Source organism: Artibeus jamaicensis, unplaced genomic scaffold (assembly GCF_021234435.1).
Source record: "Artibeus jamaicensis isolate MK-2021 breed Jamaican fruit bat unplaced genomic scaffold, CSHL_Jam_final scaffold_916, whole genome shotgun sequence".
In the NCBI taxonomy this organism is placed as follows: Eukaryota; Metazoa; Chordata; class Mammalia; order Chiroptera; family Phyllostomidae; genus Artibeus; species Artibeus jamaicensis.
Window position 1 is genome coordinate 21561032 of NW_026522059.1, and position 26642 is coordinate 21587673.

At 38.6% G+C, this 26642-nt stretch overlaps 1 protein-coding gene across 2 annotated transcripts in view; it reads left to right on the plus strand.

The window, feature by feature from the left end:
• The window catches only part of RSPO2 (R-spondin 2), a 135483-nt gene that overhangs the window by 55705 nt on the left and 53136 nt on the right, over positions 1–26642 (plus strand). For both annotated transcript variants that reach the window (XM_037166981.2, XM_053661072.1), the window contains exon 3: positions 12007–12195. In XM_037166981.2, the coding sequence (XP_037022876.2) occupies positions 12007–12195 (189 nt within the window). The remainder of the gene's footprint in view (positions 1–12006; positions 12196–26642) is intronic.

Consider the following 26642-nt stretch of genomic DNA (forward strand, 5'->3'; position numbering starts at 1 on the left):
TCTCATCATGAGGGAACATTAGACAAATGTGAATGCACATTCTCTAAATAACTGACCTGTTCTCTTCTAAAACATCAAGCTCATGAAAGAGGAAGTGTCCCAGATTAAAGGGGACTAAAAGGATAACCTAATACAATGTGTAATCTTGGACGAGATTCTAGTCTTGGAGAAAAATAGTTATAAAGGTTGTTATTGGAATAATTGAATATAGAGCATAGATTAAACATAGAATTGTATCAATATGACTGTTACAAGACAGTGTCCTTGGATTTTGAAACTACATAGTGAACACTGACAAACTTAGAGACAAAAAAGCGTAGTGTCTGTAAGTTACAATCAAATGATTCAGAAAAATAGTACATGCAAATATTTGTATACACACATCTATGTCTATATGCACATGTAACATGTCTGTGTATACATTTGTGATTGTATACTCATCTACATATAGTTTTACCACTTTTTGAAAGTGATCAAACACTATTTAGTGTCCCATTCACATGAATGGGGTTTGCCTGTGGCTTCCAAGGCTTGGAGGGAGTGGAGCACCACGGTCGGTGAGCAGAGGCGAGTTGCTCTCTAAATCAGTCTCGAGCAGAGGTTTCTCTTCTTTGTGTCGGCCCCTCAGTCCATACCTTCTTCCTTTTGTGCATCTTTAAAGTCTAGTTCTGGTCATTCGAAGGCTTACCCAGCCTTTCTAATTATATAGGTGTGCTTGCTGTGCTACTTCAAAAGCCCTTTGGCCAGGCCGGGATCTGTCTTCAAAGACAGTGAGCAGAGTGGCCCATTTGCAGGAAATTGCATGGTTTGGGGGTGATTTGTTTGTTTATTTATTTTTTACTTTGAACTTGTCAAGTGGAGATCCTTATTTAAAAAGTGCTGGCATTTTGCTGTACGCCCAAATAGTTAAAGACTTTGCATTTGTAACTCCGAAGCCTTCCCTTTAACCTCTACCACAAGAAACCTGTAACTCAGTGTCCCCCATTATCCTTTTCTAAAAGATGCGTCAGCTGTTTTATTCTGCAGGGCCTTTGTAGACATCTTACCTCTGTTGGTTTATGAGACTTAATGTTGGTCCTAGTTATGTTAGGAAAGAATTAGTACAGTGCTCTTAGTGACTAATCATCAAAAGTAACTGATTGTTCTCTTTTTAGCTACAGCAAAAATAAAGAGGCAGTGAGCAAATTACGAGGGTACAGCCTAATGAAAGAAATTCTCACAGTGTAATCATGGTATAGTGCATTCAGTCCCCGCCTCCGCCATGCTACACATATATTTCTTAATGGGGAAGTAGAATGGCTTTTGAAATCAGAAGTTGGAGCTGAATTCAGATTTGTCACTAACAAACTGTGTGACCTTGGAAAGGTCTCTTAAATTCTCTGATCTGTCTGTTTATTTGAATAAACAGAAATCACGAGTACTAAATGTGACTTTTAGAAAGTATGAAAGTAGGAACCTGCAACTTGTCATATAGCATATTCCCCAAAGTTCATTTTATCTCCTCCCGCAAGCCCCTGTGTTTACCCTTCTTTTTTTTTCATTTCTTCTTCTGAGAAGACAGAAGTTTCTTAAAATAAGAATAATTAAAAAGCTGGATTTCAAACTAGGTCTAAGGTATGGATTGCTGTGCAGTGAGCAATCAACAAAACATGCTAAAACTAGCTCTTTATAAATGTGAAATGCAGACAGCTGATTAAAAAAAACTTGTCGAGAACCACAAATCCTATGTAGGTCTGGAGATTTAGTAGTGAGCCATTCTGATTTTTGTAAACATATGTGATATTTTTACCCACAGTGACCCACACTGAGTCCGATAGGGCTTTCACTTTTATTTTTTTTTGCAGCACAGTCTATTCCTGAATAATTCTATCATAATATCATTTGCCAACCCTAAGGGTTTGTTATTGTGTTTTTCATTAAAGCAACTTAAAAAACATTTTATTATCTTTGTTTGAAGAAACTTTTCTCTAGGACAGTAGCTAGCAGAGTGCTGTTTCTCAATTTTAAAACCCAGTGGTCTGAGCCATGGAAGTTTCCACATCTGAAACACATGGAGCCTTTAATCTGGTTAGTTATGACACTGATTCTTCTTGAGGGTTGTGTTTATGACACCAAATAAGCCATCCCATTTCCTTTCCATTTATTGTTTTAAAATGAAAATAGTGGAATAAGCAGGAGTTGGCAAACTAATTTCTGTTCTAGGAAGCAGGTGGTGTCCGAGGCACAGTCAACAGCTTGTACGTGATGGGAACATACACTACACAGACTCCATCCTATCCCTCCTCCCTTCTAAAAAAACGGTGAAATCTTTGGATAGGCAGGAAGGGGAAATTTTCTCCCTATAGGCAGTTGGATAGGTCAGAGACTAGGACACTTATATTTAGTATAAATATTACACAGTATTTAGGAAGTATGCGAAACTATTTTGAAACAGTGCTAGCATTAGAAGTATTGAAGTAGTTTATGGAGAAACAATCTGGTCTATTTGCGAGCAGTTTGTGTTTTATATTTCAATAATTGGACTATCTCCTTGTATAAACATGGAACCATGTGAAAGTGGCAGTTTCACAATCTTCATAAATGTATATATTTAGATCTGCTCATGCTGGAGTTACCATTAGCACCAACAGTTTGTCAACAAGGTCTTTTAAGTGTATTGGGAGAGGCCAGGCTGACACTTGGCACACGTCATCTACACAACGCAACTTTCTCGCTACACCTCACAGCATTGCACGTGTTCTAACTGTAAGCTTGCTTTTCGTGTGGTGTGAGAAGTTTTATGGAGTACATTTTTTTCCTCTTTCACAGATTTTTAAAAAAATTTTTTTTAATTTAATTATTTTTCAAATACAGTATTCTGTCTTTTACTCCCATCCCAGCTCCCCACCCCCTGTGCTCCCCACTTCCCTCCCATTTCCACCCCCCTTAGTCGTTGTCCATAGGTCCTTTATACTAGTTCCTATAAATCCTTCCCCTTTTTTTCCCCTGAAATTCCCTCCCCTCTCCCCTCTGGTCGCTGATAGGTGGCTTATTTTATACAACATAGGATACAATTTTTCCCTTGTTTCAAAACATTGCACTCATATATCTTTGGGGATATGAGCTGTCTCAAACCATCTCATATATATATATATATATATATTCTGACTTCATCAACTAATTAATGTTATTGGCCTTAGCAGTTATAGAAGCTGAACAGCTCATCATTCTGGTGGCCTATTTTGCCTGCTTTAATAGCCTTGTTTCTTGGTGAGAGTATTCTGATCTTCAGTTGTGCATACCCCCCACTCCCCTTACCTGTCAGAATTCATATCCAGAGTAGGGATGTGCATTAGGATTTACTTCAATCTCATAGAGTTTCTAGGAGGGGGAGAAGGAATAAGCCTGATAGGACTTGATTTCCAAAGTGAGTGTTAATTAGGAAAAATTCATCATTTAGGGAATCGTGCATGCTAAACTGAGGACTCGTGGTTTTAATTTTCCTACCAGGTCTACACATAGCTACTTATTTGTGTGTGTGTCTTGTCTTTTTATTTGAGATGGGTATTAATGGCCATTTTTGGAAACATGTTTCTGAAGAATTTCTAAATTCCATATAATTCATTTGCATTCTGAAGTTCCTTCTGCCCAAGCTTCTCACTCTGGTGTAGGCTGCAGGGGGACTGGCTCTAGAGCTGTGCACAGAACTGGAAGTCACAGGCCCACCTCGGCGTTCTTGCAGCTTCTCTGTGCTGCTGGGCCCGGGGGGTCAGGACCTCGTGGTGCTGACCAAGAGCACTTGAGTACCTTGCATGGCAATCGACGTGCATTCAGAAACTCTTTTGGGAAATCTGTGGGCCCCCCACCACCACCAGATGCGCAGCCCACATCTGCTTCAGCTACTTACGTTTGGGTGAAATTTTGTTGAAGGAATACTTCTTTGCCTCAACATAAAATGTGTTGAACCAAAGTTATTTTTCCTCTGATGACTGTCGTGATGGTTTGCTTTGGTACCTGCTTTCACTCTCCATCAGTTTTTTTTTTCTTTTAGAAATTTTTTACCTTGAAAAAATCTTGAATTACACTTGTCAATTACATTTTACATTCAATATTATTTTGTATTAGTTTCAAGTGTACAGCATAGTGGTTAGACAGTCGTATACTTTACAAGGTATTCCCCTCGATATTTCCAGTGTCCACCTGGCACCGTGTATACGCTCTCCTCCGGTTTTGCAGTCTGTCTTGGATGTTAGTGAAGTCTGTGACTTATTAAATGAAAAGCAAATGTTTTCCATGTTCTTAATAGGTCTGTTGTACCCTCAAACAGAACCATGTAAGACTCCATCCGTATTTATTTTGGAACCATATCTCGGTTCACCATCTTTCCTTGGCCTACAGTTATTGATATTCTGGGCTTCCCTGGGATGTCTCAGTTAAGTCAGACTTGAAGCTTTCCACTCCCCTGCACTGTGTGAGAAGTGTCCCGCCCAGTGAACCACACCACGGCCACAGTTCATCGTGACGGTGAATACGTTTCTCTGGTGCCAGGCTGAGGATTATGGGTCAAATGGTCCTGGCACTGGAGAGTAACTAGAAGTTGCTAATTGTGATAATTTTCTTTGTGTTTGAAGATCTTAGCACTTCCTTCATGTTTTAAATATCCTAGTGGCTTTATTTGAGTTTTGGTAAGAGAAGCAAAATCATCTGATTAATGACTTTTAATCCTGTTGTCATTAAGAATATTTATCTCTAGAGATAATTTTCATGTTTTGGGGGACATAACTTTTTAAACATATTATTTTCCCAAGGAATACATCTAGAGATAAGGATATATTCAGTCTTTCATTCCTAACTTACATATTTTAGGTGGATAAAATGGTATTATTAATGATCAAATAATAACATTTTCAAGTAGCCAATTAATATGAATTTCTCAAAGCTAGGAATTTAAGAAGTCAGTTTTGTAAGACTTTGACCTAAAATATTATTATTGAAGAATTTATGACAAGAGATAAAAAGAGATTGAGAAAATACGGTTTAATTGTAGAGGTTCTAAAATTTTTGGTACATTTACCCTTTATTATCATGTTCGATTTTTTCTAGATTAAATTCATGTTAATGGAGCCCTCTGAAACTTTAATGGGCATGTAGAAATGCATGTCTGTCTAGGCTTTATTAACATTGTTAATTTTAACATTTATCTCCTGTCTAGGGCCTGATGATTGGAATAGTGAACATCTAGAGTGTTAAAAATTTGTCTTTATGTCAAAGATCAGATAACATCTTTCATGGTGATATTTTCTATAAATACTTACAATGAAATATGAAACTAAGCTAAGTATCTGAGAGATAAGCATTTCTTATTTTGGTCAAATCTTGTGTGACTCAATTCATGATCTTGATTGCTTGGTTGACTTTGAGTGTGGCAGTACACGTGGCTATGAAGTTTTTTTTTAACCCAGTGTTGTCAAATTCTAGTGGGAGGGTCTATGCCCAGCTTGATTTGTGTAAGATCTGACATGTTATCGGTGCCAGAGATAGGGTTTTTGTTTTTAAATACATCTTGAATTTGGAATGGGACAGAGACAAAAATTAACAATTTCACGATAAGCTTGATCAATTAAGTTCATAGGAATTATTAATTTAAAAAATATTTTGAACTTATAACATTATTTAAGGAGCAAATATGGAGTGAGGATAAGATGCCAATAGCCCATTGTCCGGCCCATTATGTGCAAAATTAGAAATCTGTACCTTTGGTTAGGAATGGATGTCTTCACTTAGAAGGAATTTAGGTTTCTTACTGCTTGGCCTGGGCTAACTCCAGAAACAGGGGAGCCCTTTTAAAAAATGTTAGGAGTATATTAGGAACAGATGGGCATTCAGTACCTACACAAGATGCTCTATGGGATAAAACATGAATAACTGAACTTGATTTAACAAAGGATCAAACTTAAGATACCAAGATTCATTAAAAAAACTTGCAGTTTAAAGGGATGCAAATCAAATAATTAGAATCAAAAGTATAGTTCTATTTACACTGTTTTTCTCTCTTGATATACTCGTTAGTGATATAGGTGTTGTTACCTGGTTTCTGCCTCAAATTTGTCTTGTTTCCTATCCCCACATACTCCTTCAGAGATACGTATGGATTTGTGTTAATACCGCTAACATCTTTTTGATGATTTTTCATCTTTTAAGTGATATATTTCATCTTTACACTTTTGGGTGGGTCTAGTTCAAGAAAAGTGTTTTGGTTGGAATGATGAGGCCCTGGGTCTCAGCAGGCTTTAGGGAAGGAAAAGTTGAAGCTTACAGAGAGAGCAAATAAACATGGTCATCAGAGCTGAGAATTAAGGTCTGTTTATTCACCTGCACACTTGAATTAAATCTCAAAGCAATAGGCAGAGCCATTCAGCTTAGTAAGATCCTGACAAAATAAATTACTTTAGTCAAGTTCGAAGGTGTCTTCTTGCCTGATGGTAGATACAGGGATTGGTGTAGTCATCATAGGGATGAAGTTTTAGTTAAATTGTGAAGCTCTCGATTTACCACAGAGTCCACTAGGGTAGTAGATACTGCACAATGGTTAATTAAACTGAAAAAGTCTATTTGAAATTTGGGGCATGAAACTTCAAATTGCAAAAACTATGCGTGCCTGTGCCCTTTAGCATTGAGGAGCACTATTGATGACTAAAGAAGACTGCAGGGAAGGAAGAGAAGGCTCTTAGTTTGGGTGGGGCTTACGTCACTTTTGTTTAAGAGAATTCCTTGTGTAGGGTTATAAAGATATCGAAGACACACCCTCAGATAAGTATTCCCTAATTCATTTTCATTAAACCAGTCAGGGTTCAAGTAAATAAAGCAATGATTTTAATGATTTTCAGAATACCTTTAAAAAAATGTAGAGAACGCTTTGTTGATTCTGAAACCTTTGTGGTCAAGATGAAAGTTGGCATCTGATACATAAAAACAGAACAAAACAGAAAGCCTTTAATTTGTGCTGATTCTCTTAGTTCTGTAACTTCTCTTTTCTCCATACTTTTTAGTATGGAGTATGATTTACAGTGATAAAGAGTGCTTGGTCTAACTTTGAACTGAGGTTAAGTACAGCTTCAGCCTTAGTTTACGGTGGCTGTGGTGCAGAGAGGCTTCCCTTAAACCATGCTGCTGTGAATGTCAATCTTCTAAATTCTCTTTTTACCGATGGAGCTAAGTTGGGCATTTGGATAACCATAATATTGCCTTTTCCAATATCATGCTATTGGGTCTTTGTGCTTAAGGTGGGTTCTGTTTTTAGGCAGCTCCCAAAATTGAAATGAGTTGGGTTCAACCTGGACAGGTGGCTTGGTTGGTTAGAGAATTGTCCCCTGTACCAAACGGTTGTAGGGGCAATCTCCTGTCAGGGCACATACCTAGGGTGTGGGTCCGATCACTGACAGGGGCATGTATGGGAGGCAGCTGATTGATGTTTCTCTCTCACATCGATGTTTCTCTCCCTCCCTCTCTCCCTCCTTTTCTTTCTTTAAAATCAGAAAGGAGAAAGGACTCGTGGACATGGACAACAGTGTGGTGATTGCTGTGGGGAGGGGGTATGTGGGGACAAAAAGGTAACGGAAAAAAATACAATGACGATTAAATCGAAACAAATAAAATCAATAAACATATCTTCAGATGAGGATTTTTAAAAAATAATAAATAATTAAATAAAAGTGAGTGGGGTTCTCCCCAGTCCACCTGCTCCACCAAAGCCATTTCATCCATTATACAGCCACTGAATATTCCCAGGTGTGTTTCTCTCAGTTTTCTGCACCCTATTCTCATCCCCGATTTTTACCCCTTTCTTACACAGAGGAGTTGAGCCGTATCCTAGTTTTTGGAATGTACATGCTCACTCCTTGCATCCTGCTCAGAACACCAATAGTAATATCAGAATGAAACCACTTCAGAAGGCAGCTGGGGAAATTGTAAATACTATAGGCTTATTTTCCGTCATATTTTCACATAAAGTCATTATGTGAAAATGCTCTATAAGTCATAATTATCTCACCAGAGTAAGATGTAACAGAAATCCTACAATAAGCATAAAAGCAAGAAAATAGACCCAACAAGAGAATGTAGCGTGAAGTAGAGAAAGGCGGGTGGGGGTTGGGTTGCCATAAGTAGCTCTGGGTTATGAGATTAGTGGAACCCACAAGGGGGGGGTTGGAATTAAGTCTGTAGGAGGAGACATTATCTAGGAAACTAAATAGCCATGATCACTTTGAATATTATGTCTTCCTTGTTTTCTTTATTTGATTCAGCAACACCTAATACTCATGTACTAGAGACTTTATTGTTTTCTTTCATGCTTCTTACCCTTTTTACATTTTCATTTTTACACTGTTTTGTACTACAGTTATTTAAACCTGTTTTCCAGTTTATTGCCTCTCTTCTAGTCTGCCATTTGACTGGTCAGTTTTAGAATTTTCATTTCTTTCTAATTTTTGCACATTATTTTTATGGTATTGTTCTTCTTATGTGATTTCTAGACCTTACTTTATCTTTTTGAATATCCGGAAAATTCTCATTTAAAAGCCTCTTTTAGACTGTTCTGTTATTTCTGATTTTTTAAAAGATTTTATTTATCTTTAGAGGGGAAGGGAAGGAGAGAGGGAGAAAAATATCAATGTATGGTTGCCTCTCGAGCATCCCCTGCTGGGAACTGGCCTGCAACCCAGGCATGTGCCCTGACTGGGAATCGAACCACAATTCTTTGGTTTGCAGGCCTATGCTCAATCCACTGAGTTATACCAGCCAGGGCTATTTCTGATTCTTTAGGTATGAAATCTCTCTCTCTGAACTAAGACTAATAGCTTCCTCATGACGGTTTGCCTGTACATGTGACTTGTACAGTTTGATGTTAAGGTGGTTTTCCTTGGAAGTTCCAGGCCTAAGGATTCTAAAAAAAAATATAGGGCACTTTCAGATTTTTTTCTTGGTGGGTTTTCTTTGATTTGGACAAGTTTTAATGTTAACCTCTTGACTTAGGGACTCCATACTGCATCAATAATTTAGGCTTGGATCCCACTCTTGGATGTCTTTCAGGCGTGGGTACTTGTTTCTCATGGGTTATATTTTCTTGCTTCCCTACTCATCCCCTTAATGCCCTAATTCAGAGTTGGAATCTTTTCCTCTGGCCAGTTGGAGTGGGGGCTTCCAGTGCTTGTTACATGGACAAACAGCCCTCATGACTCCAGCCTACATAAAGAGAGCCAAGTTCAACTCTGTGTTTAAAAAAATTATATTTTATTGTTTATGTTATTACAGTAGTTCAAATTTTTCTCCTTTTGTCCCCCTCTTCCCAGCAGCCCCCTCATCAGGCAATTTTCACACCATTTTCCATGTCTATACATCATGCTTATATGTTCTTTGGCTACTATGTTTTCTATGCTGTGCTTTACATCCCAGGCCTATTCTGTACCTACCAATTTGTACTTCTTAATCTCTTCAGCTTTTCACCTATTCTCCTACCTTTTCACCCATCTTCCTAACCCCTCTCCCCTTTAGCAACCATCAAAACCTTGTATGTATCTATGATTCTGTTTCTGTTCTGCTTGTTTGTTTATTTTGTTTTTTAGATTCAATTGCTGATAGATATTTTGTTGTAATTTTATTGTTCATATTGTTGTTGTTCTTTTTTTTTCTTCCTTAAGAAGACTCTTTGACATTTCGTATAATTCTGGTATGGTGGTGATGAGCTCCTTTGCCTTTTTCTTCTCTGGGAAGTTCTTTATCTCTCCTTTTATTCTAAATGATAGGTTTGCTGGGTACAGTAAACCTATTATTTAGAATCAAAGGTCCTTGCTTTTCATTAGTTTGAGTATTCCTCACCAGTGCTTCCAGGCCTGCAAAGTTTCTTTTGAAAAACAATCTGACAGTCTTATAGGAGCTCCCTTGCAGGTAACTAACTGCTTTTCTCTTGCTGCTTTTAAGATTCTCCCTTTGTATTTAATGCTCGGCATTTTAACTATAATGTGTCTTAGTGTGGGCCTCTTTGGCTTCATCTAGTTTGGGACTCTGTGTGCTTCCTAGATTTGTGCATCTATTTTCTTCACAAAGTTAGTGGAATTTTCTGTTATTATTTCAAATAAGTTTCCAACTTTTTGCTTTTTCTCTTCTCTTTCCAGCACCCCCATGATGCAAATACTGGTACATTTGAAGTTGTCCCACAGGCTACTTACACTATCTTCATTTTTTTCTGTTCTAATTGGTTTTGTTTTGCTTCCTTATGTCCCAAATCTCTGATTTGAATTTTGGCATGATCCACTGTACTGTTGATTCCCCCCAAATTGTTCTTTATTTCAATTGGTGTATCTATCATTTCTGACTAAATCTTTTTTATGCTGTTGAGGTCCTTACTAAGTTCCTTGAGCATCCTTATAACCAATGTTTTGAACTCTGCATCTAGTGGTTTGCTCGTCTCCATTTTGTTTAGTTATTTTTCTGGAATTTTGTTCTGTTCTTTCATTTGGGCCATGTTTCTTCGTCTCTTGATTTTGGCAGCCTTCCTGGGTTTGTTTCTATGTATTAGGTAGAACTGCAGTGTCTCCCAGGTTTGATAGAGTAGCCTAATGTAGGAGGTGTTCTATAGGGTCCAGTAGCACAGCCTCCCCTATTACCCGGGCTGGGTACTCAAGGTGCACCCACTGTGTAGGCTGAGTACACCTTCCTCTTATAGTTGAGCCTTGATTGTTTTAGGTACATTCAAGGTCAGCCACCACCTATGTTTTGTTCAGAGTACACAGCATAAACTACTAAGCAATCTGCAGATGGCTGCTACTTGTACTGGGCTTGGAAGTGCCCAGGAAAGGCTAAGCTCTGAATATAGCTGGCTAACGCTAGTGCTGGGCAGGGGTACCTTAGTGAGAGACACAGGGCTTACTGAAGCCAGATGCTGCTTGTTTGAGAGAATTTAGGAAAATCTGAAGCATGGGCCAAGACAAGTCACTTTTATGGAAAATCCACTGGAACCAGCTTGGGTGGGCATAAATGTTGGGTGGGGCAGGGCTTCAGAGATTTACCAGGGTGGGGAAAACAGTGTGAGCCAGGTTTATGGAGTCTCAGGTATGGCCCTCACCTGCTGGCTCTGTGGTTGTGTGGGGGAAGAGCTCAGAAAAGGAACGATGGCCTTTGCCAACACTTCTGTCTGGGAGAAAGCTGCTTCCTCCCTGCTGGCACTTGCCCTGATGCTGGACAATTCAGTTCCTACCAGTATGCCTCTGGAGAACTGAAGCTCAGAGGGAGTGAACCTGAATAAGTTTGTGCCTGGGCCCCTGAAGAGGATCTGCTGAGGAGTCCAGCAGATTTTGTCTTCTGCATTTTCAATCCTTGCTGGTTTTTACAGCCAGAACTTACCTAGACTTATCTTCCTGGCACTGGAACACTGGTCTGAGGAGCCTAGTGTGGGTCTGGGACTCCTCAGTCTTGAGATATCCCTCCTGATTTTCATTTATCACATGTTGATGTGGGACCAGGCTATTCTGTAACTTTGCCCCTTTTACCAGTCTTGATATGGTTTCTTCTTTAATTCCCTAGTTGTAGAACTTCTATTCTGCTCAATTTCTGATGATTCTAAATGATGGTTGTTCTATAGTTCAGTTGTAATTTTGATGTGGTTGTGCAAGGAGGTGAGCCATGTGTACCTATGCTGCCACTTTGACTGAAAGCCCATCAAGGGTCAGCTCTTTATGCGCATCTTTCTCCGCCTGGTTTAGGACCCTGCCATGAGGTCTACTCTGTCTGGCTTGACACCTCCATGAGCCATTCAGTCCGAGCTTCCAGCCTCAACTCTGGCTCTGAATTTCCTCTTCCTTTCTGAATATGGCTGTGAATTAATCACTTTTGGGGGGGGGTTCAGAGGATATTCTGCTTAGATTTTCTACATTAAAATAAAACAATAAGAGATAAACTGTCTTCACAACATGTTACATTGCCCAGAAGTTTGATCATATTCATATTTAAACATGCTTTTTCTTTCTTTTACAGCTAGTTATGTATCAAATCCCATTTGCAAGGGTTGCTTGTCTTGTTCTAAGGACAATGGGTGCAGCCGATGTCAACAGAAGTTGTTCTTCTTTCTTCGAAGAGAAGGCATGCGCCAGTATGGGGAGTGCCTCCATTCCTGCCCATCGGGTTACTATGGACACCGAGCTCCAGATATGAACAGATGTGCACGTGAGCAGCTGACTTTTGTCTGCCTCATTTTACCATTTATGCCACTTAGTGGGAACCAAGTTGAAAGTTTTGACTATAAAGGGGTATATCTTTAATATGCTACAGAAATAGTCTAGGCTTAAACTTTAAAAAATTGAGTGGAGTGTGGGATAACTTTAAATTTATCTTCTGTATAGAAGAATATTGCACATTAACACTTTTTAAGATCTGAATTTTTTTGATAACAAACGTCTCAACATATAAGATTATTAGGCAGATATTTGTAAGTCATACATAGCACTTAACAAAAAAAAGGAATTTAAATACTTTTTTACTGGACACATTCTCTCTACTTTACCACAGTAACTATAGCTTATTTTCCATTTTTTCCTAGTTTGTAATACCTTATTTAGTCTAATATGTAATTTAATACATTTATTTTCGAATTCTGTAAAGCACAATTACTGATAGAAGATGTAACTGAAATATTTAGTTTGTTTGAAAGTATTCTGAGTTCTAAGTTTAACAACTACCAAAAAAAGCTAATTAAGGAATGGCATTCTTGCATACACACATAGGAATGCAGGCACAATGTTTCATCTTTTAATCCAAAAACCATTCATAGAATAAACAGTAGAAATTTGAGTTTAAAAAATCAATGAGATACCAAAGGAACATCCATGTCTTTAAGGAGTTCAAATTTTAGGGAACACGGGAGATAAGGGGGAAGGAGCATGGAGTGAAATGACAGGTGGGTAAGAAGTTTGATCATAATTTAATACACTAAGTACTAATCAGGCAACTGACTGTATTGTAGGAGTGATTTAATTATCTCTCATGAACACACTGTATATGACTATTAAGTCAGTGAGGTGTTAGGATGAGAAGAGTTTGAAATGTATCTTCCAACTACAATATTATTTTGGGAGGATGCAGAACCAGTGGAGAGAGGTTAAGTTGATTTTAGAAAAAAAGGTGCCACACATGTATGAAAATAATGTGTTTAGGGAACTAGTCTCATTTGGGATGCTATTGGCATTATGACAAGGCATCTTGTCCTACATTGCTGGACCTTTATTGCCCTTAGTCCATGCTCTTTAAGTGTCTTTTGTACCCTCAAATCACTGTGACAAACAGAAATGTCAGCAAACACTTCCAGACACCTCCTAGGAGAGTGGTACCGTGTGTGGATGAGAACTGCTGAGTAGAATGTGCATGTTAGAAAGCGTGGTTGGAATTGGGGATGGAAAGGGAGACTTGAATGCTATTGATAAAGGTCTTGAGTACCATGTGGAAAAATGTGATATTATCCGAGGGTTTTGAGCAGGAAGTGGACTAAAAGAATTGCTTTACATGGAATAATTCTGGCAGAAGTGGGAAAATGAATTGGAGAAGAATAGAAAGTAGACTAAGGCTACTGTAACAATTGAGAATTTAGATAGATACAGTGTTCTGAAGAAAGATTTGTGGGTAATGAATTCCAGAGACTTTAAAAATAGTCAGTGGGACTTAGTAACTGATTTGACAGTGGAGAGAAAATCAAATCTGAACCTACACTTTCTAGTTAAGGAGACTGGGGGAAGAGTTTTCCTATCAGCACAGATAGAAATATATAGGCTTAGAGGAAATTTAGATTTGCTTTCATTTTGTGGAATTTTTTAAGATCAGTAACTAGAGGGGTCCCACTTCTAATAATTTATGAGTAGACTGGCTAATTTTTGTAAATAATTACCTTATCCTTATAGTATATGATTTTGGCTACCTAGACATTTTTGAACTTCATAGGAGGATGGGTCCTTAAAGATGGATTCCTGCTCAGATGGCTTTAGACCACTTATGGGAGAATTTGAGTCCATGACTATTCCGTGTGGTTTTCATTCCACACTATCAGTGCACAGGAAAGATGAGGTAGGAATGTAGGTGGCTTTAGGGATTCATCTCAAGCTCTAGGCCTAGCATTATATGTGCTGTGTATGGATGATAGGGTGACCATGTAATGTGTCACTCCACCTGGGACACTGGGGAGTGGGAGGGGCTGCTGTTAAGAATTATGCAGGGGCACAGGGTATAAACCAGAACTGTCCGAGCAAATTGGTGTGGATGGTCACTCAACAGTGCCTCATAGGGTTAGTGTGCCACAGGGGCTTCTGGAGAGAGATGCTCCCAGGAAGGGGTTAACATGCAGTTTTTGGCTAAGTCTACCCTTTTCTCAGAAACGGACAGGGAGCAGTGACTGAAAATCAGCCTTGGAAAGATGATCCGTGTGTGAGAATGGGTTTGCTATGGTTCTCCTCCTCGTAAGTGAATGCAGTCAGTGCTGCATGACCGACCTGGAGGAAGTCGTTAACTTCTCTGGTACAAGCGGGAAGTGCTGACTAACAGGACTCCCGTGACGTCGGGTGAAAGTGGAAAATGATTTCTTAATTTTCAGTGTATGACTTTGGATGACTGTGGTTCTTTCACGCTAGTGATTCATTGTTTTTTTCATAGATACTTTGCATTTATTGCACTGTCATCTGTATTCTATTCAGAGGATGAGACAGGTTTGAATTGGAAAAGCTGTCACAGACTGAGAATCTGACATCGGGTCCACTTTTTGTTTTCTTAAAGAGATTATTTCCCAACAGTAGAGAAGAAAAGCATACTTCAAGCAACAGTAGCTTTATAAAAAGTCCTACAAGTGCAACTTCCTCTTCCGTTTCATAATCACTGGCATAAGAGCCCGATTGTAGAGCAGGATCTTTCTTCCAAAGGGAGACTTGCTCTGTGAAGTGTTGGCTGAGGTTCCCTTCTTGGTCCAAATTGTATGGACCTTATGAATTTCAAACATGCTTATAAAAACCCATTTACGAATAATTTAAGACATACTGTGAAAATATATATAAACACACACCAATGGATGCTAAGAGCAGCCATTGTTTCTGTTACTATTGCAGGGTGTTTCTCTAATATATTTTATTTCTTATTCATTGATAAATTCATTTATGTGAAAAAATTAATTTTGAAAATTGTTATACATATTCCTTGTAGAAAGTTTAGCGAGTAATAGACCTTTTAAAATTAAGCAAAAGCAAAAATAAGCAAAAATCCACTGCTCAGATATAACAAAAGTTAACATTTTAGCTTCTATGCTCAACATAGACCATAGCTTTTAGCTTTTCACCATTAAAAGCAGTTATAGTAAAGATATCCTTCTGCCCCTGACTGGTATGGCTAGTGGCTTGGGCATTGTCCTGCAAACCAAAAGGTCACCAGTTCAATTCCTAGTCAGGGTACATGCCTCATTGCAGACCAGGTCCCCAGGTGCAGGGGTGTGAGAAGCAACCAGTTGATATTTCTCTCCCTTTCTTCCTTCTTCCCCTTCTCTCTAAATATAAATAAATTAAAAAATTTTTTTGTAAAAGGAATATCCTTATATATAGGTTATTTCACAAACATATGTAATTTTACACATTTATCTGATTTATTTTCATAACACAAACTTTCAAACATAATACATTTTCCCAGTTTTATTGTGATATAATTGCCATGTAGCCATGTAGCCATAATGCATATTTTCAAGACTTTGGATATATATTGCCAAATGGACTTCTAGAAAAGTTGTACTTATTCACCTGACTAATAGCAGGTGTTTTACCTTATATCCCACCAACATTGGGCATTATTGCCAAAAAATATATAAAAATGCATTTTGTTTTAATGTGCTTTTATTTGATACAAATGAATATAAACATTTTTCATGTGAATAATGTCATTATAGGGTATTTACAAGAATCTCTCTCTGGCCTTTTCCCTTCTATTTGCACAGCTGTCTTGTTATTAGTAATATAAAAAAATCTTTAAATGAAGTATCATAGAATTTTATGTTCACAGGTCATAAGTGGAGAGTTTAATGAACTATCAAAAAAGTGACCACACATTTGTAGCCACCACTCAGGTAAAGGGGGAATGTGAGCAGCAACCCAAGAATCCTCATTGTATCCATTCCCAATTTCTCCCCTCTTTCCTCTTTTAACAAAACTACCATCCTGTCTTGTAACCAACATGCATGTGACAGATTTTTCATGATGACACTAGTCATATTAGCTCTAACTTGGAAACAACCCAAATGTCCAATAGAGTATCTAAAAAGTATAGTATGTTTTAAAAAATGTAGAAGCAGAAATGAGTGAAATACTACAACATGCAGCAATATAAACAAATCTTACAACATAATGTTGAATGAAAGAAGCCATAAAAATAATATATATATTTATTTATATGCATTTTAAAAAATAGGAAAAATTAACCTATAGTGCTAGAGGCAAAATTATGGTTCTTACTGTATTTATTGAACACGTACTGTGTGCCAGCTTTGGTACTAGATACCTGGAAATATAATAATTAGGAATAACTAGTTAATGCCCTGGAGTTACTTATGGTTTAGTACAGTGATTCTCTATTAGGGGTGATTTTGCTCCTTAGGGGATATTTAAAAATGTTTGGAGGCATTTTTGGTTGTTACAGCCAGAAGGATGCTACAGGTATCTAATGGATAGAAGCCATGGATCCTGCTAAACATTCTACAATGCACAGGACAGCCTCATTCAGTAAAGTATGTTCGGACCCAAAACGTCAGCAGTGTTGATGTTGAGAAAACTCGGTCTCAGGGAAAAGACAGACAATTCGGTGTATTATGTGGTAACGGTCGCTCATTATTTAGCTTTTGTTCTAGACCTACTCTGTTAGAAGTGCTTTTTCCCATTTTTCAAAAAAAGTGTGCAAAGTAGGTTATGGTATTTCCATTTTGTGGATGAAGTTACCTGACTATGTAAAATATGCTTTCTAAAGTTTGAGGTGTATTTCAGCAATGTAGGTGACAGGAAGATGTGGGCATTTTCAAAGTTATTAGATTAGGAAGATGTGGGCATTTTCAAAGTTATTAGGATTAAGCATCACAGGTAGAAAAAGAGAAAAACATATGAAGTCAGAGACACATACACACACAAGTCATCCATTTTGAAGTGAACTATAGGTTCTATTGTATAACCAGAAATGATGCTAATTAGGTTGGTGGGGACGAGATAATAACAGGCCTCATTTGCTACATTTGGGCAGTATAAACATCTACCCGAAGGCCACAAGTAAACAATGAAGGATTTTAGTAGGAGAATGATAAAGTTATGGTTTTGGGAAATACTTTTCTTTTGGTAGCATGAAATATGAGTTAGAGTCAACAAGAAGGCAGCAAGATCAATAAGCTAGGTAAAAAAATTTAGAACAGCCATCTCTTTAAACCTGCTCTGGCCAATCTATTTAAAATTTATCCTTCCCTATCCCAATATTTCCTTTCCTCCTTCTCTTTTTTAGTCCTCCCTTCTTCCTTTCCTCCCTCTTCCTTCACTCACTTCTTTCCTCCCTTATTTTTCTAGTACTTATGAATAACAAATATACTGTATATTTTACTTACCTTATTATATTCACCTCTCCCACTAAAATGTAAGCTCCAAAAGGGAAGGGATTTTTATATCTTTTGTTTAGACTCATGATGTGCAGAGTATTGTTTGACATATAATGGGTGGTCAGTAGTGCTTGTTGTATGAATAAATGAGTGAAGGTTGATGTAGGAGAGATGGAGAAATGGAGAGAAGTATTGAGGATGAATGAAAAGGACTTGATAATCAATTCGAGGATGTTGGATGAAGGTGAAATTGATTACTCTTATGATATTGGTTTAGGGAGAGTGTAATTTATGGAGGTACGGAGTATAGGAGGAGGACTGTATTTGCTGGTGAGAACGGTCATGATGTGAAGGATCATTAATTTGGGATATGTTGAACTTGAGATGGTGTGAGACATCCTAGGCAGGTTGCCCAATGAGCAGTTAGACGTACTGGTCTAGAGCCTTCCAGGGAGGTCTGAACTGAATCATTGGCAGGATCAACTGAATGGGGGGAAAAAGAGTTCTGAGGATTAAAGCCTGAAATATTTTGACATTTAACAGCAAGCAAAGAAAAGCTTGTGGAGGCGGCTATGACTGTTACCAGGAAAATAGGAAGAAATTTAGAGAATGCTGCCCCAGAAACAGAAGCAGGGAGGTGTGATCAATTGCAAGTGTTGATGTCAGAGTGACATAAACAATAGGTGTTATCCTTCATGAAGGTTGTTTTGTTGTCATTACTGGGGCACTGTCCTGATGGCAATGGTTTGAGGGAGTATATGTGGTCCTAGGGAAGCAGCCTTTACTGCTAAGCTTGTTGAAAAGGAGTTGATGATAGCTATATAGCTTTTGGTTTAGGGAATGGGGGTGTGTGTGTGTCACACAGAAGGAGGTGTGAGTTGGAAAGAAACAGCTGAGGAGGAGAAAGAGAGGGTGATTAAGGAAACAAGATCATTGAATAGAGAACATAAAATGCAAATCTGAAGTGGGGAAATTAGCCTGTCCTGATAGTTAGTAGAGGAAATCTTATTTCTCAGGCTTACATTTAATTTTCTTGTGGGTTTGGTGGTTCTCGTGAATGAGCCTATTATTTCAGTATAGACCCAAGTTGGACAGCGTCATTCTGTTTTAAAGGCGAATGTCACCTTGTACTCTCTTTTCCTTTGTGCATAGAAGACATCTAATCTGTACTTTAGTTTTTAAAGTACTTTCATTTTAAATACACCCTTTCCTTGGCTCCTGGCAATCCTGTGGTATTGTGTCCCTTCACAGAGTAGGTGTCAGATGCTCTGAGAAGCCCACTGACAAGGCTGAGGGTCGGCTGCCGACATGGCTCAGCAACTAGGTGGGCAGACCTGACAAAGCTGCTTTTCCCACAGCACTGGGGAAGGACTAGGCATCAATGTTAGGCAGGTTGCAGGCCAAAAGCATTGTTTAGTTTAGTTTTATTATTATTTTTTATTGGCCAAACACATGTGTTTTAAAATTGCTCCCTTCTTTCTGTCTAACTACCCCTTCGTTGACAATTTCATACCATACATATTCAAGAAAATAAAAGCTTATTAAAGCAGTTGAAACTTTGACCTATTGACAACTGATAAGGAATCTTGAAGTAGGTGTTCCCATGTAGAGATAAGTAAATCCCAGCATCCTCAGAGTCAGCTGACTTGTATTTTATGCACATAGCTGCATGGTACATACAAAACATCACTAAGCCTCCCTAACTTTAAATGCTACCGTTTCATGTTTTAAAAATGAAAACCCTTTCCTTTTTTCCTTTTCTCCTTTTCCCCTTTTCCTTTCAGTGTGCCTCATGAATCTCAGTAGGTAGTCTGGGGGTCAGCAAACCAAGACCAGTGGCCATTATCTGGCCTGCCACCTTCTATGTGGGGCCTTTGAGCTAAGAATAAGATTTTAGGTTGTTAAGTGGTTGGAAAAATATCAAAAGTAGAACAATAATATGTAACACATAAAAATGATACTGACTTCAAGTTTCAGTGTTCATTAATAAGGTTTTATTGGAAATCACCATCTACACATTGAGCGTGGCTGCTTTTGTTCTCCACAACAGAGCTGAGTGGTTTAGACAGAGATCGTATGGCCCCCAAAGCCTAAAATATTTACTGTTTGGTCTTTTATGGGAAAAGTTTGCTGATTCCTACCTTACCCTATTTGGAGGGATGAAGGGATTAAGAGATTCTTCTTGTTTTCCTTGGCTGGAGGCTGAGTGAAGGGCAAGACATATGTTAGCTTACGTACACTTTTCCATTTAGTTGGGTGGAGAGATCTGCCTTTTTCAACATTTGAAAAAATTCAACCAAGACTCAGGTCTGATGTTTGTGGAACTGCTCTGGTTCCATCTAGTGTGAAAGGGCACCATGTCCCCAAACAGAAAAAGCATAAGGAGTAACCAGAGGCAAGCACTGCTACTGGCAGGAATTGACAATCTTGTCAGAGATATTACTTTGGTTTATAATTTTTAAAAATGTTTTCAATGCCATCAAATTCCTTTCCTACTTTATTTTGAGGTAATTGCCCTCCTCTTTCACCCCCTTTAAATGGAAAAAATTCCCTTTAAAACACCTCCCTTTGTATTCCTGGTAAATGTGCCCAAGTTTAAATTTTGGTTGTTTGAGAATGATTTCAAATATGCATCACTTGAATATAAGAGAAACAAAGCCAATGTTTTTTTACAGTTCCTCATTATTTGACCACATGATTTTATACAAGATTCAATAGTTTTTCAGATTTTTTGTGTGTGGGTGGGCAAGCTATAATTGTTAAACATTCAAATGTTACAGGGAAGCTACCAGCAACGTATTTTATAAATTTGCGTTTGGGTTTTTTATTTTAATAAACTGCTGTAACACTAAGTTAAAATGAGTCCGGAGGAGAAATTATTTTTGACAGCATATTAAAATAAAGGGCACTTTTGGCATGTAAAATAGAAGTTTATAGCTATATGGAAAACAATGTATGCATTTCTGGATGCAGTCCATTCATCTTACTTAATTGCAGTTTGGAGATTAAAAGCACTGCCAAGGCCAGGATTTTACTATCCTCGTGGTCCCTGTCCTGATGGCCATGATAGACCGTCTTTAAGTGAACTTCACAAATTAAACAGCTTCCTTGTGCTCAGAAAGGGGCACTGCCCATTTCAAACAATATCTGTTGAAGGGCAGGCTTATTTGGTTCTAGGCAGTGGTACAGATTTAATGTGGTACCTTTTACCTATCCTTTTGTTCTCATCTTTAATTTGGTACTCTGAACATTCATCTGATATAGGTATGTCAAGTATTTTCCCCTCCTGACTGTTAGTGTAGGGAACAGGGAACAGAGAGGGTGGGATTCCCTCACCCCAACTCCCACCCCTACCCCCAAGGTCAAAATTTTGTTTAGATGTCACTTTTCCTAAATCCTGGTTTCTGATGTTTGAAGTAGATGAGTTTCTTTGTAGGTACTCAATAAATGACAGTATTCATTGTATTCGATTTGTTTAGCCGCGTGACCTAAACAAAGGTAGAGATAATTTACTACAGATAATGCCTTCTTTTGAGTAACATATATTTATATAATTAGAGCTTCCTTCCATCTGCCATCTTAGACTGTCCTATTGGTAAATTTTCACACTCATAATAGCTCACATCCTTTTATCACTAATTTTGCAGCAGATACTGTGCTAACATCTTTGCCCTTATTAAGCCTCTGAATCTGCCCAACAACCCTAGGATGTAGGGGCTGATGTTCCTTTTTTTTAAATATAGATGAGGAAATTGAGGCAAAGTGAACAAAGATTCTAGCCTTCTATCCGTTAACCATTGTACTATTTGAGAGGCCACTATTTTCTCAACATAGTTCTTATTTCCTGCCTTTGGCTTTTGTTCTGAGTGTAATATTCTGCACTTGACATAGTTGGATTTCATCCTGTGCTAACTTGCCTAACAAATAGGGCAATCTTGATTTAAACCCATTCCAATGGATTTTACACACACTTCTACCCTCAATCTTCTGTTAACTTGGTCATGCTGGTCTTCTGCCTCATCCCTCAAATAGTTTAGTCATCAGTAGGAGACACTGAGCCCCACGACCTCTGACTCCACAACCTAAAGAAACCTACTTCTTTAGGTTGACATAGGACAGCCTTGCCAATGAGCTGTGTGTAAATAGAGCGCACGACAAAGAATGCAATTTTAGATTTCAGGTAACAGTTTTCATCAGTCCCTATTCTAGTGACATCACTGCAACAGTGCACAGTAGTAAATACATGATTTTGTTAACATAAAGCTTAAAAACTTTATTTTGGGATATTTATAAACCATCACAAGCTTTGAGAAGGAATGTTAAACAGCATTATCCATAGTTATTAGAGAAATCTAAAAATATTTAAACAATTTTACAAAGCCTCATATTAAGTTGCACAGGCTAGCACTTCCCATGTGAAAAATTTGCTAAAGGTCTAATTTTAAATGTCTTTTGGAACAACCTGTCGACTTCAGTTCTGCTCAAATTTTAGCATTCGCCAAGTAGAGAAACCTATCGAGTTTTCCAGGCACAGTCTTGGTGCTCTTGGATTCTTGCAATTGCAGCCTGAAAGATTAAATCCCCCTTGTAGGTGCTGGCATCTCCTTATTCTAAATGGAAATGCCGGTAGTTTGACAATGAAGGGCAGCTGAGGAACGATCGGCATGAGATTATCAGGATGTGCTCATGCAGCCAGAAGCCCAGGGCCCGGATGGTCAGGAAAAAACAGAAGTGGATTCCTCAGTGTGTATCTGAGGTCTTGTCTGCCTCATTGATTTCTTCCCTTCCTCCAATAAATGATAATAATATACAGAATTGCATTTTTTCATAGCTGGGTTCCACAGAGGTTCACTTCTCTCTGCTTTCAATTCAAGGTTTAAATTTTTTTGTTTGGACAACTCGACTGGCCATGCTGAGATATTTAGTTAAGAGATGGTTCTCGTCATCTAGATTTTGCTGGAAAGATAAACAAGACTAACTCTGCCAAGTGCGCCAAGGCCCTCAGGGAGCTGTGGGGCCAAAGGCAGAGGGGATAATTTATGGCTTTTCTCAGTCTGCATCTTCTCCACTCAGTTTGTCGATTCTATCGATTCATGTAACTCCTTTTTCCATAGCTTTTATCTCTTGCTGGGGTATTCAACCTTTTGACATCTCTGGACCCCACTGAAAGAAGAGTTATCTTGGGCCACACATTAAATGCAAAAACACTAGCAAAAACTGATAAGCAAAAAAAAAAAGTTTTACCGGTAAGTAAGCTTACGACTTTGTATTGGGCTACCTTCATAGCCATTCTGGGCCTAGTGCAGCTGCGGCTTGTACACCCTTGCTACAGTGCTGAGGTTCTCAGTGATTTTCCACCTTCACTCTCTTTCTACTTCCAGGAAGTTTAATTTCCTGAAAATGTGGACTCCCCAGCTCTGTACAGTGCACAGTGCTGCCTTTCCATCTCATTGCCTGCGAGGTACCTGTTCTTTAGTACTGACGACCCTGAAGTGCTTCTTCATCTCAGCCTTTAGTTACCCATCCTGGTGCCCGGATCCCAATGACTTTTACCTGTCGAAACAAGGGAACAAAACAGCTACCATCTTGTCGTGTTGCTCTCTGGCTCAAGATTCTTACTATAGTCAGAGCAAGCCCTGATCTTGAGCCCGAGTTCCTTTTAACTAATCTTAATTGTTACTGAAATACTTAAAACCACCCCAAATGCAAATACTTTATAATTTTACCTCTCTTTTTGAAACTAAGTAACATGGGAAGTGCCTGAGGAACCAGCCCCTCCACCTACTGTCCAGTTCATTCCATCCATTCTCCCTGGGGCCCATCACACACCACGTGAATTTTCCTCATTGCCTTATCATGAGTGGGGTTGTTATGGCCAGAACCCTATGCTTCCTCTGTGCTTCTACAGTCTGCTCAGCTAAAGTTACACCTTCCACAGCACATATTTCCTGCCACATTTCAATATTTCTATTCCCTATTATAATTGTTTTCTATTTAGGTGTTTTCTATTTCTAAATAGGTGTTTAGCTGTTTGGTTCTCCAATAAGATTTACGGCAAATGACCGACCAACTTTTTATAGTACAGATATTTACAGTGCACACGTAAGCAATCTCAAATAAAGCATTCCAATGAGTTTTTAAATACAAAGGAGCTGAAGTTTTAAGTAGCACTCACGTAAGTTCTCTTGGCAAGCATAACTCCACCATGTGTCCAGCTCTGTGTTAGAAGCAAGGAATTTACAGATTGAAAACAAAATCAAGAAAACTGCAACGGCAGGGTACAAATGAACCCGTGTTCCCCGCCCATGATGTACGCCGTGCGTAACTCTCGCTGGACATCGCGACTCCCTGTAAGGGCACGTGGCTCCCTCTCTTGGGCGTTCGCACCTCCAGGGGAGGGCATGCATAGTCTAATGTTACGGGCTCAGGGTCTGGCACGGTGCTACATGTTTGGAGAATGTTTGGAATGAACTGTTGAACTGCACGGCAGTGTAACTTGACGATGTTGGGATGGAGCCTGCATGGGTACTGTGGGAGGACAGGGGACGGGGCACCCCGCCTATTTTCTTTTTTTCCTCTTGGCCAGAGTGAGCCCCTCTTGCCAAATGACAGTCCCATCAGAATGTATTTGGAGGCAATTTCACTTGGACAGTAATTTTACTTAAACCAATATTGGCAGTCCTCATTTCGTGGATTGCATATTTGAGGAGGCATGTAATTTAGAAGCATGTAAGTTGGCTAAACCAGGGTATTATATTTCTGAGCAAGGACTTAGAGCTCAGATTTTTATAGAAAAGATCTATGTTTAGTAAACTTTGATATACCTGTTTTCTTACATAGTACGAAGTTTTCTAAGGTTTGTCAGTCTATTAAGTGATCCAATTGGTATTTAAAAGTCATTTATTGATAAAGTTGACATCGAGATTTACCTGAACTGCAATACAGTGGCTATTTCTGAGAAGTAGGCCTGATATTCCACTAAAGTAAGGGAGGTATTTCTGTATTTTTTAAAAGCCTTCTGCATTGTTTTGAATTGTTATTTATAATGAGACAGTTTTATATTAAAATGAGTATTCATTGTATTCGTGAGTTGATGTAGACCCCAATTATTTAAGGATAACAAGCTTAAGAAGTTTTGGGCAGAGTAGCTACGGGCTGAGATGGGGAAGGAGGAGCAGGGACTCTGAGACCCTCCAAAATAGCGGTTTTCTCCAAAGCAGAAGAGGCGGTTTGGGGAGAAAGGGCAGAAGAGGGCAGGGGCTTGTGGATGGACCTGGAGCTGCTGAGGAAAGGTTTTCAGGTGCCGAAGTATGTGCCGAGGTAGATTTCCAGGGTAGGTGGTTTATGCAGTGGCTGGCTTAGGAAGCTTTCAGATCATAGATGTCTGTGATTAGCTGAGTGGTGTCAGTTCAGGCCGCTGAACGCCTGGGCTGCAGGCGTGGGTTTTACGTGTGGCCACGCGGGACTTGAGAGTAAGACGGTCCCGTGGAGGTGGCGGAGATGTTAGGACTTGGCACCGATCAAAGCTTTTGTTTAACTGCTGTACTGAATGAAAAATAATTTAGTGTTTTTCCTTATGATTTGAGTGAAGGAAAAGTGCCATTGAATATATGAAAACAAAGGATACTGTCAACAGACGGTCAGATGATTGTGTAATGGGAGGGCTAAGCATTATTCAATGAGGGCTGTGAGTTCATGGACCCAGATCTAGAACAATCTGGCATGGGATAGTATTTCTTTAGTCATGCTTGCCTTAAAACCAAAAGAACTTATTTTAGAATGTTAATGAAGTTTTATTTTCTGTACATTCAAGCAGGTCACAAATTGTATATTGCAATAACTTTTTTTTGCTTTACTTTAATACTAAAATGCATTATAATGCTAAAATTTTCATATAATTCAGAAACATAACAATTTTAAGATTTCAAAATTCTACCACCCCTTTCCCAGTGGCCTCATGCACACATACACATGCACATATGGTTTTATTGTGTCACCTACCAGATACCCTGCAACTTGCCTGTTTCACTTAACTGTGGGTTTGTGTACTCGTTTTCCGTCATTGCTTATAATTCACCTCATGCCTTTTCATGGCTGCAGTATTCTACAATTTGAATGTATCAGATTCTTGTTCACTGAAATTTGAGGACAAACAGTTCAGCTTTCTCTTAGCAGGATTTATGCCCGAAGAAGTCCTCAGGGACTTGACAGAGAATGATAGGTATTTCAGAAATGCCACATTCTGTGCACTGGTGTTAGGCGCATGGAACAAAAAGCAGAAAGGGAGTCACAGGTAACAATAAAGATCAGCAAAGCACCTTGTAAAATTAATTCCAAATGCTTATTGCTGTAGCTCCTGGGCCAAAAAGCTATTGGTACAGGTTGTATTTTAAAGAAAAATCAGACTTCCTAGATAACAATTGATTTATGAAGTGTATAGTCCCCTTTTTTTTAAATATAAATTCTCTTTTCATCCCTTCGTTCTGTTTTATCTTCGAATGTTTATCATTATTTCTTGGGAAATAATTCTGCTAACAGGAAAGGCTGCCTGCTTTTTTTAAAAAAGTACGAGAAAACCAACAATTTGTGGACATGCTGGTCATGTAATTTGACCATGATTAAGAAGCTGCTGACCAGCTATAGACCACTCTTTTTGTTAAAATATATGTTGTAGCATTTAAGACTACAAATGAACCTTTTATGGGGTGATAAAGTGTTCTGTGCCCACCACCCTCCCCAAAGAGAGAAATACTATAATTTGACTATAGACTTTCACCCAACACATAGTTGGTTTTCCAATTGTAAATATGGTAACAGTTTAGAAGTTGAATTAACCACTTCATGGTGGTCATTTACTACCCGAAGACCTGTTTAGAGTCAATACTGAAAGGTGAGGAGTTGCCATTTTTCTTTTAATATGTCTAGAAACTGTCATTTATAATGTTAATTTTAATGAAGTATGTATGTTTTTTAGCCTTTAATTCTACTTTCTGGCTTTATTTCTCTATTTTCAAACCTTTAATATTCA